The sequence below is a fragment of the Bos indicus x Bos taurus genome, chromosome 1, assembly GCF_003369695.1.
Source record: "Bos indicus x Bos taurus breed Angus x Brahman F1 hybrid chromosome 1, Bos_hybrid_MaternalHap_v2.0, whole genome shotgun sequence".
In the NCBI taxonomy this organism is placed as follows: Eukaryota; Metazoa; Chordata; class Mammalia; order Artiodactyla; family Bovidae; genus Bos; species Bos indicus x Bos taurus.
The window spans coordinates 80,640,810-80,658,248 of NC_040076.1; the positions used below are offsets into that span (position 1 = coordinate 80,640,810).

Consider the following 17,439-nt stretch of genomic DNA (forward strand, 5'->3'; position numbering starts at 1 on the left):
GCTTTGTGTGTGTACATGCATCCATTTCCCAGCTCTGTAACTGACAGAGCCTAGAAGCAGTGACACCTTAGGAGCAAAGGGCATACCTAGTACCCAAACCTTGGTTTCAAAAACCATTCTCCACTAAAAGGAATCAGGGCTCTCTAGAAAAATGACTGATTTTAGGACCAGTACTGAGGAAGTACAAGTTGAGCCTGAAATATTTTGTAATACCAGAAAATAAAGATGTGATCAAAGAATGATAGGAATATGTGTGAAGAATAAGGAATTACTTTGAATGAGCTTGCTCTGGCCAGATCTGGGACAATTTGGAATCAAAACAAATAATGATGGTAACGGATCATAACCCATTGAATAAAGTAAGAATCCATGAATATAAGTAAATATATATTTTGTGGAAATGTAATAAGCATATTATACTTATATATTTATCATGTATATTTACATAAACATATTTTATATATCTATGGTATGTGTCATATTTATAGTATAAAGAAAGTATAGTCTAGTATAAAAAATAAGGAAGAGAAAGCTCTCTCTTACAGTATAATCAGCTAATAAATATAGAAGCGAGGGTGGAATTAGAAATTCACCATCATGGTAATAATTAATCCAGGAAAGAACCATCGGTGGGTGCTAAAACCATCAGTGGATAAAAGTTTGATGAGCAGTTACAAAATTACTACAACCTGGAGCAGGATATCAAGTTCAGAAATCACAGCGCAACACAAAGCACCCAGCTGCTGGCAGCTCATGGCTTGTTATATTGCTCAGTGTTGTATTTGCAATAGGATGGTAACAATAATGATTTATTTAGGCTCCAGTATGTGATAGGCATTATACCAGGTGCATTTTGGGGGGGGGGGTATGTTTGTTCCTTGCATATATTAACTCAATCCTAATACTAATTCAGTGAGATTTTTTCATTAGTTATTCTCATTTTTAAGATGCGGAGCCCAAGGTCCAGGAAATGGAAAATTTGTCTCAAGTCCAATAGTTGATAAGAGGCATAACAGGACTGAAATCCCCTGCCTTTTGAGTTCAGGTTCCTTGGTGTTCTATCATGCAGTGTGTCTCTGGGTCCTCTTAGAGCTCTGCGTTTCTGAAAGTATGCAGAATGGCAAGATCAGAGAGGCATTGTTAAACAAAGGCATCGGGGGATTCCTTCTTTCTTCTCACCATATTTACTAAACGTCTTGCCTCATTTTCCTTATCTAAAAATAGGGAAAGCTTAATTTCCATGGTTGTTATGAGGATGAAATTAGATGACATATATTAAGCAAAGAGCACAATGTAAAGTAAGCATCCAGCATCAGTGTTTATAGCAGTTGCAATGCTGAATTCCCTTGTATGATGGAAAATTTTTCTAAAGCCCTCACTTTTGGACTGAGTTGATAATCAGAGGCCAGATCGTAAAGAGCTTTATGTATCATGAAAAGAAGACTATGTTTTATTCTACAGGCAATAGAAACCACTGAAGAATTTTATGACTTGGGAAGATGTGATTTGGTTGGCAATTTAGAGCTGAACAAGGGGAAGAAAGCAGAAACCAAGGCAGACAGACTGGCAGGAGGCTGCAGTCAGAGACCAGGCAGATAAGGGTCTGAGTTAACAGACCAGCTGGCATGATGGGGGGTGGGGGGTGCAGTGCTGATGTGGAACATGCAGTGGACAGTCACACTCTCAGACTGGTGCCTGGGTTTGTAGGAAAAAAAGAACGAGGAGCTCAGCCTCAGACCTCTGGCCTGGGTATTGTATTGGTTCTTCTTGGGCATGATCAGAATGCAGAGGAGGGGCAGGTTGGAGGCATGGAAAGGTGCTCATTCAGGGCAGTTTGGGACAAACAAGGAAGTCACAGTAGATAGTTGAATATGCAGATTTGGGGTGAAGGGAGCATGCAGGCCTGGAGGTGGCGCTAGTGGTAAAGAATCCACCTGCAGTGAAAAAGACCCGGGTTTGATCCTTGGGTCAGAAAGATCCCCTGGAGGAGGGCATGGTAACCCACTCCAGTGTTTTTGCCTGGAGAATCCCATGGACAGAGGAGCCTGATGGGCTACAGTCCATGGGGTTGCAAAGAGTTGGACATGACTGAGGGAATGAGCAGCGTGCCTGGGAGTTATTGAAGTCATGGAGGTGGATGAAGTCCCCCAGGGAAGGGATGTAGGGTGAGAATGGGGCAGTATTCAGCACACAGTATTTAACAGTGGCAAAAGAAGTGGAAGGAGACTGAGGAGGAACACGTAGAAAGATGAAAGAGTTTCCAGGGGGTTGTTTTCTGCTGAGGATAAGGCCGCAGAGAGTGCAAAGAACGCAAGGAAGGCTTGAACGTGCCTGTTGGATTTTGCAATTGGGTCAGTGGTTTTGACCTTAAAAATAAAACAGCCAGTTATTTTAACAGAAAATGGATTTATTCAGGCATAGCAGAGGAATTGCACTTTGAAACAAGTGAGCTGTGGCAAAAGCCACAGGCAAGTCCAACATGTAAAAGAGAGGAATGTTATTTTATCAAGAAAAAGGAGGAAGTTGAGAAGGGGGTGTTTTGAACAAAAGTCCATGGGAGAAAAGTGAGAGTTCATGGTGATGACCATTACTCATTGGTTGTTGAGTTGCTGAGGTAGTCAATTTCCTTTTTTTTCCCCAAAGAAACTATTTATTTTTCATTTATTTATTTATTTATTTTTCTGCTCTGTGTCTTAGTTACTGCACGTAGGATCTAGTTCCCTGACTAAGGATTGAACCCAGGCCCCCTGCATTTGGAGCACAGAGTCTTAGCTACTGGACCACCAGGGAAGTCTCTGGGGTAGTCAATTTTTTGTAGGAAATGCAATGTATATCTTTTCCTGTTGGGCCTGTGCTTGATGGTTCTTTCCCATTAATACTTCTGTTGGGGTCCAAAATCATTGCAGATAGTGACTGCAGCCATGAAATTAAAAGATACTTGCTCCTTGGAAGAAAAGTTATGACCAACCTAGACAGCATATTAAAAAGCAGACACATTACATTGCCAACAAAGGTCTGTCTAGTCAAAGCTATGGTTTTTCCAGTAGTCATGTATGGATGTGAGAATTGGACTATAAAGAGAGCTGAGGGCCAAAGAATTGATGCTTTTGAACTGTGGTGTTGGAGAAGACTCTTGAGAGTCCCTTGGACTGCAAGGAGATCCAACCAGTCCATCCTAAAGGAAATCAGTCCTGAATATTCATTGGAAGGACTGATGCTGAAGCTGAAACTCCAATACTTTGGCCACCTGATTCGAAGAACTGACTTATTTGAAAAGACCCTGATGCTGGGAAAGATTGAAGGCGGGAGGAGAAGGGGATGACAGAGGATGAGATGGTTGGATGGCATCACTGATTCAATGGACATCAGTTTGAGTAGGCTTGGGGAGCTGGTGATGGACAGGGAAGCCTGGCGTGCTGCAGTCCATGGGGTCGCAAAGAGTCCGACACGACTGAGCAACTGAACCGAACTGAACTGCTGGGGTCTATGATTGACAATTGCTCCTGTAATTGACCTCTGTGATAATTGCAAAAGAGCTCCCCCTTCTGGCCTCCCTGCTCCATTTTAGTGAGTGTTCCCTTTATTAAGTTTCACGACTGGAAACTAGGCAAGACCGGGTGCCCAGAAATAGAACTCAGTGGGCCAGTGGATTAAGAAGAAAATTAAACTTTTTAAGGAGAGAAACTAGAGTTTGGATGCTCCCTGATATACAAGCATCTCACTCCCTTGCCATGTATTTCTTCCTACTGTTGGCGAGCTCCGACTAATGGAAGATCTTGCTCTCCTTACAGAACATGTATCTTCTGCCTGCACTTTCCCTCAGCTCTAGCTCAGCCCTCCAGGTCTATACCAACCAAGTCTAAGTGCCATCCCAGAGAACTGTCCAGTCTGCCTCCTCGCTCCATCATCTCTTCCAGCCCCTTCACCATTCCTCAGATCCTCAGACTCGTAGACTTGCCTTCAACCCTGACTCTCTACAGTGGATTCTCTTTTATTAAAACTGGGCTTGATTTTGGGTAACATCAGTCTTTATTTCTTGTCCTATTAGGCTGGTGACTTTTCAACATTTTTAAACCTCAACTCAGAATAAGAGATACATTTTGCATTGTGATAGGTGTATACATGTATGTATAACTGAAAGAAGATACACTCTTATTTTCAATTCCATCATTCCATTCCATTCTGTGCTATTCTATATCATGTTTTTAGATGCTGGTCTTAGCCTGCCACATTAATTTCACAACCCATTAAACTGATTTAGAACTGATGGAGCCAGGAGGGGCTCAAAGGAAAAGATATTAAGTATTTGTCTGAATCCACTCCCTCTTCTCTTAGGCTCATCTGCACCAGGAAGGCAGGCCTTCCCTCTAATTATATTTTTTATGGTTCTAAGAGGAAAGAGTCACTAAGATGCCAGCCAGCCTTGAGGGGGAGGGTTGGTATTTGAATTTTCAGAGTGGCTTAGTGACTCATCAGAGGAAGGTAAGCACCTCTAATGGTGGAATTTAGAAATCAGTGGAATTTAGAAATCAGTGGAGACGAGATTGGCTTACCTTTCAAATCACACCCCGTGGGCTACTGTCCCTGTATTTTCTCATGAGACACCCGACAGCCTGGAGTTATTTTCATGCCTGGAGGATGCTCTTAGGTGGCCTTACTACCACCTCTGATGAGGGACGTTTAAAATTTCCCAGAGTTTAGGAGTATGGCTGCCTCTGTATACGGGCTATGCAACCCCCATCCCGGCCATCCAGCTGTCTGGACTTGTACTTGTCTGTCTGTGTGTCCTCTTCTGACTCCCCTGGGGTGGCATTCCCCCACTGCTTGAAAACCACTGTCTCCAACAGAGCTTTCAGCAAAGAACATTTGAGGATTTTTTTTCTTTTTTTAATAAGAAAAGATGACATGTGTTCTAACATTCTCATTTACAATGTCTTTTCTACTCGCCCCAGGAAGAGCAAGGATTTCTGAATATACCTTGACTACAGATAGAAGGATATTGTTGCCTGAGGAATAGCAGAGGTCTTCTCTCATCTGCTCAACGACAACCTGCTGTTGCCATAGACACCTGGGTCCTCGAGAAATTTCCTGAAGGGCTTGTCTGTTGCTTACCTGCAATGAGCCAGGCCCTAAGCTGGGCCACGGCTACAGCCTGGTGAACAAAACTCTCTCCCAAGCCTCAAGCGCTCACACCCAGGGAAGATGAGTGAAGATCGGTGGGTGTCCCTCACTCCAGAAGAATTTGGCCAACTCCAGAAATATGCAGAATGTGAGTAAACGGATGGACCCATCTCGGGTGGGATTTCCTCTTGGTTGGGGAGAGCATTTTTGGAGAGCAGAGTAGCAAAGCAAAGAGAATGAGATCAACTTATTATCTCCTTATAAAAATAGAATTTGTGTCTTTAAACATAAAAATGCAATTATCTTTATACTCTATAAATGATACATTCTCACCAGAGAAATCTGGAATATCCAGGGAAGAAAAATAAAAAGTAGGTTAAAAAATCACAGCTAAACGCTATGAGCATTTTGTCACATTCCTGTCTTGTGTATATTGCTTTACTTGGTTGAATTCCTGAATATACCTTTTTCCTTTTCGGTCTTCATTTTTTTAAATAATGTAAGATTGTGTTTTCTCAGCTTGTCAAAACCTCTTTCTAGCCTACCTTTTGAAAGGCTGCAGCCTGCTTGGTTACAATGTTACTCAGTCATTTGCTTTAATATACTCCTGTGTTGGACCCAAGGCCTTCTTTCAGTAAGATACAGGATTCTGATGCACGTCACTTCCTTCACTTTGTATTGAAAAGCCTGGGCTTTTAGATGGGGCTCTCGGTTTCACTAGCTGCACCCAGGAACAATGTCAGTGCATCAACAGTGGTGGCAAGGCCCACATACACACACGGCCCCACAGTTGTGCCCCCCACTGGCCACTCCTAGTCCTGATTGTTAACAGGAGTTGGTCCTGGCTGACCGCTTCACTCTGCACACACACAGTGCCCGTCATGATTGTGCAACAGAACTGATTTTTACAGAGCCCTTTGTCTTTCAGAGCCCTCAGCAGCACTCCTAACTCCACCCCATTTTTCTAACTCCTCTCCCTTCGTATTAACTGTGCTGGTGTTTTTGTAGGTCATTCAATCTGTCGCTCCTTGACCTGCCCTACAGCGCTTGCCCAGGCAGATCATCCTCTGAAGTAGGGCAGCCTGTCCCACTTCCACAGGGCACTGGTCTGGGAGTCAGGGAGCCAGGCTCAGTGCCAGCTCTGGCGTTGTTTCTGTGATGTGACAGCCCTTAACACCCGCCCCACCCTTTAGATCCCCTCCCCCACACCCCCAGCCTTAGTGTCCTCTTATGCAAAATGAGAGGGTTGGACTAGATGATCTTTCCCTGTGGTCCCTCATGCCTAACACCCCATGATTCCATGTGATCCACCAGTAGGACTACTGGTCTGTTTCTCCCTGGTACTCTGGAGCCCATGGCCTCTTGTATGACCACAGTACATTTAGAGAAGTCTGAAGTGTATTGGCAAGGAGCAAGGCATCACCCTCCAGGGTAAGTGTTAGTCATGGGCTTCCTTGATGGCTCAGATGGTAAAGAATCTGCCCACAATGCAGGAGGACTGGGGTTCCTCTGGTTCGGGAAGATCCCCTGGAGAAGGGAATGGCTACCCACTCCAGTGTTGTTGCCTTGAGAATCCCATGGACAGTGGAGACTGGCAGGGTTTCACAGGGTTGCTAAAATTCATGGGGTTGCATAGTTTATGGGTCTCAAAGTCTGTCTCTCCCTGGTACTCTGGAGCCTGTGTCCTCTTGTATGACCACAGTAGATTTAGAGGCCTCTGAAATGAATTGATAAGGAGTAAGGAATCACCCTCCAAGGTAAACTCATCTAATTCTGCCCACTCTGTGGGTCAACAAAGTATCAGGCCCTGTCAGGGAGGAAGAAGCAGCAGAGAGATAAGGCTTTGCCTGAGGAATAGGAACCTTGTTAGGACGTCAGAAATGGACTTTGACACAAGCAGAGAACAGACTCAAGGCAGCAGGGAAACCACGCACAAAGGAGAAGGGAATTTAGGGCTGGAGGAGACTGAAGGGAGTGGATTAGAATGTGGCTCAGTCGGTAAAGAATCCACCTGCTATGTGGGAGACCTGGGTTCCATCCCTTGGTCAGGAAGATCTCCTGGAGAAGGGCATGGCAACCCACTCCAGTATTCTTGCCTGGAGAATCCCCGTGGACAGAGGATCCTGGCGGACTACAGTCCACGGGATTGCAAAGAGTTGGACACAACTGAGTGACTAAGCGCAGCACACACAGGATGACAGAAAGTCTCTCACAGTTCTTAGGGCCAGAAGTCCAAAATCCAGGCTCCTCCTGAGGGCTGTGAGGGAAAGATCTGTTTCCTCGGCTTATGGATGACTGTCTTCTCCCTTTAGTTTTCACATGGTACTCTCACTATACACATGTCTCAGTGTCCAAATTTCCCTCTTTATGTGGAAAGCCTTTTTTTTTAATCCTTACTTTTTAAATTTGTTTTTTATTGAAGTATATAGTTGATTTACAATGTTGTGTTAATTTCTGCTGTACAGCAAAGTGACTCAGTTATACATATATACACATTTATTTTTATTTTCTTTTCCATAATGATTTATCAAAGGGTATTGAATACAGTCCCCATGCTATGCAATAGGATTCTGTTGTTTATCATCCTGTATGTAATAGCTTGCATCTGCTAACCCTAAACTCCCAGTCCATCCCTCCCGCGCCTCACCTTGGCACCACAAGTCTGTTCTCTGTGTCTGGATAGAGTCGTTTTGGATTGAACCCACCCTACTCTAGTAAGACCTCATCTTAACTACTTACCTCTGCCATGACCCTGTTTCCAAATAAGGTCACATTCTGAGGTACTGAGGAATTAGGACTTCAACATATCAATTTGCAGGGGAGACAACTTGTAACAGAGGATCCATCTGGGTGAAGCCTGTGTAGAAAAGAGTTTAAGACGTGAATAGTAGATGGTGGGGGGAGGAGTTGAAACAGGGGGAGCAAAGGAGAAGGGGAGCAAAGGGGGAGGTTGTCTGTGCGGAGGTAAGAAGAGCTTCTGGGCCAGGTGAGGAGGAGGAGCAGGAGGATGGGGAAGCAGACAGGGGTAGGAGCGGGTAGAAGAAGGCCTGGGGCCCTGCCTGTCAAGGCGTGGCCTTTGGACTGAGTGGCAAAATGTGGAGCCATGGATCTGATGGCTGAGTGCAGGGTGATCTGGATGAGAAAGTTGCCAGGTCAGGGACGGCGGACAAGTCCTTTGGATGAAGGATGAAGTCTCTCATCTGAGCTGAGGCACAGAGCTGAAATGGGGAATGTGGCAATGAACAGATGCTAATTTGTGGGAAATTACTGAGGAAGTATCCTCAAAACTTGTGGAATAAAAGGAAGCCAGCAGAGACACCTCAAAGCCTGTGAATCTGTGCACAGTAAGGGACAGAGGGATCCAGATGTGGCAAAGCCATTGTGGAGGCAGGGGGTGAAAGAAACTCAAGTATTTGGCAGGAAGTGGCTGCTCTGTGGTCTTTTTTTCAACCATCAGCTTTATCCTTCTTGGATCCATCCTCATTTTGTCTGTGTTCCAGGACAGGACAAGGGGCTCTAGGACCACTGTTCTAACAGAAAAGAAGAAAAGATACGATTCTTAGAAAATGATTAATCCTCAGAGGAACCCCTGAACAAGGCACTTCTACCAATTTTAGACACATTCTGGCATTTAGTCATATTGCATTTCCATAGCAACTGCTCTTCCATAACCATAAAAACAGGAGCTTTACAACAGCAGAATAGCTGAAGTGTACAGGCTGAAAATTAAGAGCTTTCTCCAGTGGAGTTCTAGGTAGGAGAGGCCAAGAATTTCAGGACAAGAGGTTTTCGATATGCTGCTTCAGGAGCATAAACCCTGCACCTTCTCTGGTGTGCTTCAGTCAGGGGAGAAGCTGTGTTAAACTACCCTTGGATATTTTATATATTATATAATTGACAGTGGCCTGGCGAACACGTGTGCTTAGTCATGTCCAGCTCTCTGTGACCCCATGGACTGTAGCCCACCAGGCTCCTCTGTCCATGGAATTCCTCAGGCAAGAGTACTGGAGTGGGTTTCTATTTCCTACTCCAGGGGATCTTCCTGACCCAGGGATGGAATAGAACCCAGGTCTCCAGCATCTCCTACATCAGCAGGTGTATTCTTTCCCACTGTGCAATGTGAATTAAGAGTGCTTGTCAAAAGAATAATATGACAGTTTAAGAAGCTTTTTTGTTACCAAATAAAAACAAATGTAAAAATTTTGAAAGTGAAAAGATGAAATTTAAAGCTACTCATGATCCTATCACACTTCTCTGATGACTCACTGGGTAAAAAATTCCGCCTGCAATGCAGGTGGCGCTAGTTTGATCCCTGGGTTGGAAGATCCCCCTGGAGGAGGACATGACAACCCACTGCAGTATTCTTGGCCTGGAGAATTCCATGGACAGAGGAGCTTGGCGGGCAACAGTCCATGGGCTCGAAAAGAGTTGAACACGACCGAGCGCGTGCGCGCGGGCACACACACACGATCCTCTCTTTCAGTGATAACCACAACTCGTATGTTTATGTATAAATATAAACATTAAAATACATATTACACACATATACATATATATTTAAAAAACAAACATCTAGACTATTTTGCGTGCTGTTTTCTTCACTCTAACAATATGTTTCAGTTATCCATTGCTGAGTCAAAACAGGCTCAAAATTTGATAGGTTGAAACACCCATTTGGATTTTGTTCCCATGATCCTGTGGCTTGGGCACCTGGCCAGGGCCCAGCAAGACTTGTTTGTGCTCCACAGTGTTTGGGGTTGCAGCTGGGATGCCTCACATGGCCCTGTATGGCCTGTTCACTCACTTGCCAGTACCTCAGTGCTCCTCCATGGGGCCTGTTCCTCCAAGCACTTTCTAATCTTCCCTGGTGGCTCAGAAGGTAAAGAATCTGCCTGCTGTGTGGGATACCCAGGTTCAGTCCCTGGGTAGGGAAGATCCACTGGAGAAGGAAATGGCAACCCACTCTAGTATTCTTGCCTGGAGATTTCTATGGACTGAAGGGCTTGACAGGCTACAGTCCAGGTCACAAAGAGTTGGACATGACTGAGCAACTAATACTTCAACTTTTTTTCAGGGCCTCTCCATGTGGCATCTCTTGCCAGCAGGGTAGCTTGGACTTTGTACATGTGGCTCAGAGCTCCAAGATATAAAAACAGCAGCAGACCTTTTCAATGCCTGGGTTGAGTGCTAGACCATAACTCTCTCCACATTCCACTGGTCAAAGCAGTCACAGACCTGGGCCAGACTTGATGGGGTGGAGGAATGGACTCCACATCTCATGGAGATGTGGCTCACATAGTGGGGAGGAAAACTGACAGAGCCATCTCTGGACACTGCCTAGTGCACAGCATGGCAGGATGCATGTCTGAATCACCCAGTACTTTCCAGGAGCATGGTTTTTAGTGGTTATAGAGATTTCTTTTGAGTGCGTATACATTATTTTATTTAACCAAGTTACTGGTTGTGATCTTACCTGTGTGCTCAGTCACTTCAGTCGTGTCTGACCCTTTGCAACCCCATGGACTGTAGCTCATGAAGCTCCACTGTCCATGGGATTCTCCAGACAAGAATGCTGAAGTGAGTTGCCATTTCCTACTCCAGGGGATCTTCCTGACCCAGGGATTGAACCTACGTCTCCTGCATCTCCTGCCTTGGCAAGTAGATTCTTTACCACTGACCCTCTGGAGAAGCCCAACTGTGATCACAGGATGTATTAATAGAATCAGGGCTTCCCTTGTGGCTCAGCTGGTAAAGAATCTGCCTACAATGCAGGAGACCTGGGTTCGATCCATCCCTGGGTTGGGAAGATCCCCTGGAGAAGGGAAAGGCTACCCACTTCAGTGTTCTGGCCTAGAGAATTCCATGGACTGTATAGTCCATGTGGTCGCAAAGAGTCGGACACGACTGAGTGACTTTCACTTTCAGAGAAGGCAATGGCACCCCACTCCAGTACTCCTGCTTGGAAATCCCTTGGATGGAGGAGCCTGGAAGGCTGCAGTCCATGGGGTCACTGAGGGTCGGACACAACTGAGCGACTTCACTTTCACTTTCCACTTTCATGCATTGGAGAAGGAAATGGCAACCCACTCCAGTGTTCTTGCCTGGAGAATCCCAGGGATGAGGGAGCCTGGTGGGCTGCCGTCTATGGGGTCACACAGAGTCAGACATGACTGAAGTGACTTAGCAGCAATTTCTAGTAAGGCAAATAAATATCTACATTCTCTCCTACACTAATCAGGCCTCTCTAGAGAACTGGATTTATTTCTGGGCACCACAGTTTACAGTGGACAAAGCAGAACTTGTTGAGAAGTGCCTATAGCATGGTGAGGGGCCTCAAGGCCTAGTTATGAAGAAATAGATGAAAACACTATGTATATTTGCTGGAAAGGGGGAGACTCAGGGAAGAGTGAGGGAGCACTAGTTGTATTAAAAATAGCCACAGTACTATTGTGGGAAAAGGGTGTAAAGTTAACAGTGAATGGCTTTAAGAAGTAGCTTTAGGACAAATTGAAGGAAATCATCAGAAGAAAGACTTTAAGGGATACATTGCTTCCTAATGATCAAACCTGTCTAAGATGAAACAGAATGGACTCAAAACCACTGTTTCCTTTTGCTAGAACTGTCTGAGCAGAGTTGGCTGAGACATTAGAGAGATAGGAGCCTTAGATGTCTGGTTGATTAAATGACCTTCATTAGTCCTTACAATACTTAGTTCTGTGTTTAAACAGGTTTCTTTTTCAAATTTGGAGAACATGAGCATATGGAAATGCCTTCTACTGACCCACCTCCTAACAACTTCAGAAATATAATTGGCTTATTTTCCTGATCCTGTTTGGGGGGAGGGTTTTTTCCCTATGATTTACCAAGGATAGAAATTAACTTCTTATTCATAAAGCAAAAAAGGAAAAAAATCCTGATAAAACATCCATTTTCACCTTTAATTCTCTAAGAAATGAAGCCAAACATTTCCCACATCAGTTAGTGGTTGCTTTATTTTGTAGACTTTTTAAAGCTAGGACGGATCTTAGCCATGATCAAATCCAACTACCATCCATTTTACAAATGAGAACACTGAATTCAGAAGAGCTCAGTGATTCCTGAAGGTCACGCAGAAAATCAGTGGCAGAATAAGAATTAGAACCAATGTTTTCAATTTGAGGTCAAGTTTAATTTGTTTCACTTCAGTTCCAACAAATTAAACAGAATCTACTCATTGGAGCTCAACTTTCAACCATACATTGATAAAGAATATATATATTTAATAGAACAAAATTTTTAATAAACTTTTGCCCAAGATTTTATTTAGCTCAATTAGTGGAGGGGCCAGTAAGACATTAAAGTTGAGAAGTGAGATATGGTCCCTGGATGGATACAGATCAAATCCATAAATTCCTAGTTAGGCAATTTCATAAATAAATGCAAGGATAAGATTGCTCTGTTGTTGTTCAGTCGCTCAGTCATGTCCGACTCTGTGACCCCGTGGACTGCAGCATGCTAGGCTTCCCTGTCCTTCACCATCTCCCAGAGTTTGCTCAGACTCACGTCCATTGAGTTGGTGATGCCATCCAACCATCTCATCCTCTGTCGTCCCCTTCTCCTCCTGTTCAAAATCTCTCCCAGCATAGGGGTCTTTTCCAATTAAGATTGCTTGGTTAGATACAAAACTGGTTATAGGACAGCAAACCCTAATCTTTCAGGTTATCTGTTTCATAGAAGTTCTGTGCATCTCTGCTGGAAAAAAAAAATCTGTATGTTAACATATAACTTCACTAAGTCTGGGACATTTAATATGTTTTAATCAATAGTAAACAGTGAGTAAACTAAGTACCTCCATTAAGCAGTCCTTAAATAGCCTTTGTTCCATATGACATTGAAAAGATGTGTTGCCCACTTATTTTTCTTATTTCTGAGTTTTAAGGAATTTTAAAAATAATAGTGACATACAAAGAAATAGAGACAAAACTGGGATTTACTTCAGTGCCCTTCTAAGGCCCTGAGATGGGACATCACCCCCCCACACACACAACTTTATGTTTCTATTCTATTTAGGTCTTGACAGAAGAATCTGAGGGTCTTTTCCACCTATATTCTTCCTTCCATAACCTCAGGATAGTGGGAATAAATGAGATGAAAGGGAGCCCCAGGCAGTATTCCTGGGCAGGAAAGCTTAACCCCCATGCTGGTTCCCAGGTGTTGAATTCCAACAGATAATCAAGGTACTCAGTGTTGGGTAGCCCTGATAGACTCTTCCTTCCTGAACAAAAAATTTCAATACATTTTAAAAATATTGAATAAGTAAATTGTGCTATTCAGAAGTGTATTTCAGTAGAATCAAATTAAGGCAAAGTTTTTTTACTTTAAGATGTAGGGAATTTATAGCTCAAACCTCAAACCTGTCAGTGTAATATAGGAGTCAGAGAAAATGTTTAAGGCTAATTTGTACAACAATGGAAAGCTGTAAGTAAGCTTTCTTGAAACTTTGCTATTTATATGGGCCAGTAGAGTGAGATTTAATCAAATGTTCATGGAACCCTGGGCCCATAAAGGGTCGTGTCTAGGTGCTTCCATCTTGAAAGGGATAATCACAGCTATTTCTCACACACATCTCTTTTGGTACAGCTGGCCTTCTTTTCATTAGTAATGACTGGAACTCTGCCCACAAGCAGTCACAGAAGCTATGGATAGGGAGGGACTTCATTGAAACAGTGGCTCTCAAATTTGAATGTGCCCATAAATCTTTGTTGTTGTTCAGTTGCTAAGTCGTGTCCAACTCTTTGCCACCCCATGGACACCAGGCTTCCCTGTCCTTCTCTATCTCCCAGAGGTTGCTCAAACTCATGTCCATTGAATCGATAATGCCATCCAACCATCATCCTCTGTTGCCCCCTTTTCCTCCTGCCCTCAATCTTTCCCAGCATCCCAGGGTCTTTTCTAATGAGTCAGCTCTTCACATTTGGTGGCCAGAGTATTGGAGTTTCAGCTTCAACATCAGTCCTTCCAATGAATATTCAGAATCGATGTCCTTTAGGATGGACTGGTTGGATCTCCTTGCTGTCCATGTGACTCTCAAGAGTCTTCTCTAGCACCACAGTTTGAAAGCATCAATTCTTCAGTGCTCAGCCTTTTTTACGGTCCAATCTCACATCCATACATGACTACTGGAAAAACCATAGCTTTGACTATACGGACCTTTGTTGGCAAAGTAATGTCTCTGCTTTTTAACATGCTGTGTAGGTTTGTCATAGCTTTTCTTCCAAGGAGCAAGCGTCTTTTAATTTCATGGCTGTAGTCACCGTCCACAGTGATTGTGGAACTCTTGGATTTTGTTAAAATGCAGATTCTGAATCAGTAGGTCTGGGCTTGTTTTGAGATTCTAACAAGCTCCCAGGTAATGCTGATACTGCTGGTCTAGGAACTACACTTTTAGTTGCAAGAAGGTAACTATTCCTGCATTCCTCCACCTGTGACTGATGAGGCCAAATTATTTGGAGAAAAAGTGGGAAATCTTGCTAGCAATGCAAATTCTACTTATATAAAAAGCCATACCAGTCATTCAGGTCATTTATGATAAATCAGAAAGTCTTAATATCCTGAGGAGGGTTTTCTTTACATTGAAGCAGTGGGAATTTTGGCTGATAAAGTATTTTTCTCTTATTCTATATATAACCTTCAGAAGTGCAGCAGAACATTCACTTCCATGGGTTTCCCCAAGTAGTTAGCTTGGTGGGCCCCAGTGGTCCTCAGCCTTAGCTGCAAATTGGAAATACCTAGGAGGCTTTAAACGATTGTGATGTCCTGCCCACAAACTCCCCCATCTCTGGACCATTTAATTATCACCTGTAAGCATGAGACCCAGGCATCAGGGATGTTTGAAGCTCCCCTGGTCATTTCAACATGCAGCCAGGATTGAGAACCACTGGTCTACCTTTTCTCCTTATGCCTCTTGGAATATAGGACATATGGAACAAGCATGACAAGCCCAGTCCCTTTTTTCAGTTCAGTTCAGTTGCTCAGTCGTGTCCGACTCTTTCTGACCCCATGAATTGCAGCACGCCAGGCCTCCCTGTCCATCACCAACTCCCAGAGTTCACTCAAACTCACGTCCATTGAGTCGGTGATGCCATCCAGCCATCTCATCCTCTGTCATCCCCTTCTCCTCCTGCCCCCAATCCCTCCCAGCATCAGGGTCTTTTCCAATGAGTCAACCCTTCGCATGAGGTGGCCAAAGTACTGGAGTTTCAGCTTCAGCATCATTCCTTCCAAAGAAATCCCAGGGCTGATCTCCTTTAGAATGGACTGGTTGGATCTCCTTGCAGTCCAAGGGACTCTCAAGAGTCTTCTCCAACACCACAGTTCAAATGCATCAATTCTTCAGTGCTCAGCCTTCTTCACAGTCCAACTCTCACATCCATACATGACTACTGGAAAAACCATAACCTTGATTAGATGGACCTTTGTTGGCAAAGTAATGTGTCTGCTTTTCAATATGCTGTCTAGGTTGGTCATAACTTTCCTTCCAAGGAGTAAGCATCTTTTAATTTCATGGCTGCAGTCACCATCTGCAGTGATTTTGGAGCTCAAAAAAATAAAGTCTGACACTGTTTCCACTGTTTCCCCTTCTATTTCTCATGAAGTGATGGGACCAGATGCCATGATCTCATTTATTCCATAAATTTTTATTGAACATCAATTTCTGATCAGGCAGTGGGCTACATGCTGAGGAGAAGCAGGACAGGAAAAGAAGCATAAATGGGAGGATGGGCCCATGCTTATGATGCTGCACTTCCTACACATGCTTCCCACATTCCACCCCAGGGCCTGACTCGTCCTGGCTGCAAAGGTGGGCCTTTTGAAGCGGTGCTGCTGACCTGGAATCTCTGTTCTGACATTGTCTTCCTCCTTTCCAGGACCCTTGGAAAACCCTACTCTTGCTTTTGTGCATCTTACTGTGTTCCTGACTTTCTGGGTACTTATAAAACTTCCTCATGCATCCCAGGCCTCACTGGAAGAAGGAAAATCTAGGGTTTTTTTCCCTTCATTCTTCAGCTTTCCCTTCTCCCTCTTTCTGTGTCTGTTCTTCCCTGGGTTGAGAGTCATTTATTATCTTCCCTGTCTGTGGAATATGTTCCTCTAGGCTCAGCATCATGTTTTTGTGTGTGTGTTGTGACAGACAAGCCTTACTAGTCAGATGCAAATGTACAGGTTGCTTCAGGTCTGCTCTTGCAAACTGAGATCCTTGGACCTACATAATTGGTATCTCCCAAGTCCTTCCTTGAAATGCAGAATTTCAGGCAATGACCCAGATCTACTGAATCTGAATCTGCATTTAAACCTTTTTGCAGTCTTTCAGGCATGTCCAACTCTTTGTGACCCCATGGACTGCAGCACGCCAGGCTTCCCTGACCTTCACTGTCTCCCAGAGTTTGCTCACACGCCTGTCCATTGAGTCAGTGATGCTATCCAATGTTGTCATCCTCTACCACATCCTTCTCCTCCTGTCCTCAATCTTTCTCAGAATCAGGGTCTTTTCCAGTGAGTCGGCTCTTCACATCAGATGGCCAAAGTATTGGAGCCTCAGCTAACCTTAGCCCCAGGCAGTCCACTTGTATGGATTGGGAACTTCAAAGAATGGAGAGTTATCGTGTACTTTAGATTTTCACTCTCTTCTATGGGTTTTCAGGTTCTCTTTTTAAAATGTTGCTTTATAGTTATTTCCAAGTTTAACGGAAACTTGATCAGTGTCTGATTAGTGTCATCAGGGCTCCTAACTAGAAAATGGCCCATAAACATTGAGTCCCAGTTCAGGCAGCACAGCTCACATTCTGCTGTGAACACTGAAGCTCCAGATGTGTCTGTTTGTTCAGACAGAGGACATCCCTGTCCCACGCAAACATGGCATCAGAGATGCCTATGAGTAGGGCCAGATTCTCTCCTTAAACAGGCTTTGAATTTGCTCAAACGCTAGGAACAAGTGGTTGGTTAAAATCTCAGAATTCTTGGCATTAAGAAACAACTTTGGACTGAAACTTCTTAAAGCAGCTGTTACAGCTAGCAACCTTGATCACAGCAAAGAGCCTTCTAAACTTCTGATTTCAGGTAAAACTGTGTACTGATGGTCCTGCCATAGTGAGTTATGGTCCAGACCATAGTGATGGTCCTGCCAATGTGTCCCTACGTTGCCAACAGCTGAGTAAGTTGACTTGTTGGGTGGAGCTCTTTAGTGTTGTCCACTTAAACAATAAGGAATATTAGACAAGCACATTTTTAGATTTTTCCCCCTTTTGCAATGGTTATCCAACATTTTCAGCAGCATTCTAA

At 43.9% G+C, this 17,439-nt stretch overlaps 1 protein-coding gene across 3 annotated transcripts in view; it reads left to right on the forward strand.

The window, feature by feature from the left end:
- DGKG (diacylglycerol kinase gamma) overlaps positions 1–17,439 on the forward strand; it is a 226,520-nt gene that overhangs the window by 45,353 nt on the left and 163,728 nt on the right. For all 3 annotated transcript variants that reach the window (XM_027538801.1, XM_027538802.1, XM_027538806.1), the window contains exon 2: positions 4,953–5,269. In XM_027538801.1, coding sequence (XP_027394602.1) covers positions 5,203–5,269 — 67 coding nt within the window. In that variant the 5' untranslated portion in view covers positions 4,953–5,202. The remainder of the gene's footprint in view (positions 1–4,952; positions 5,270–17,439) is intronic.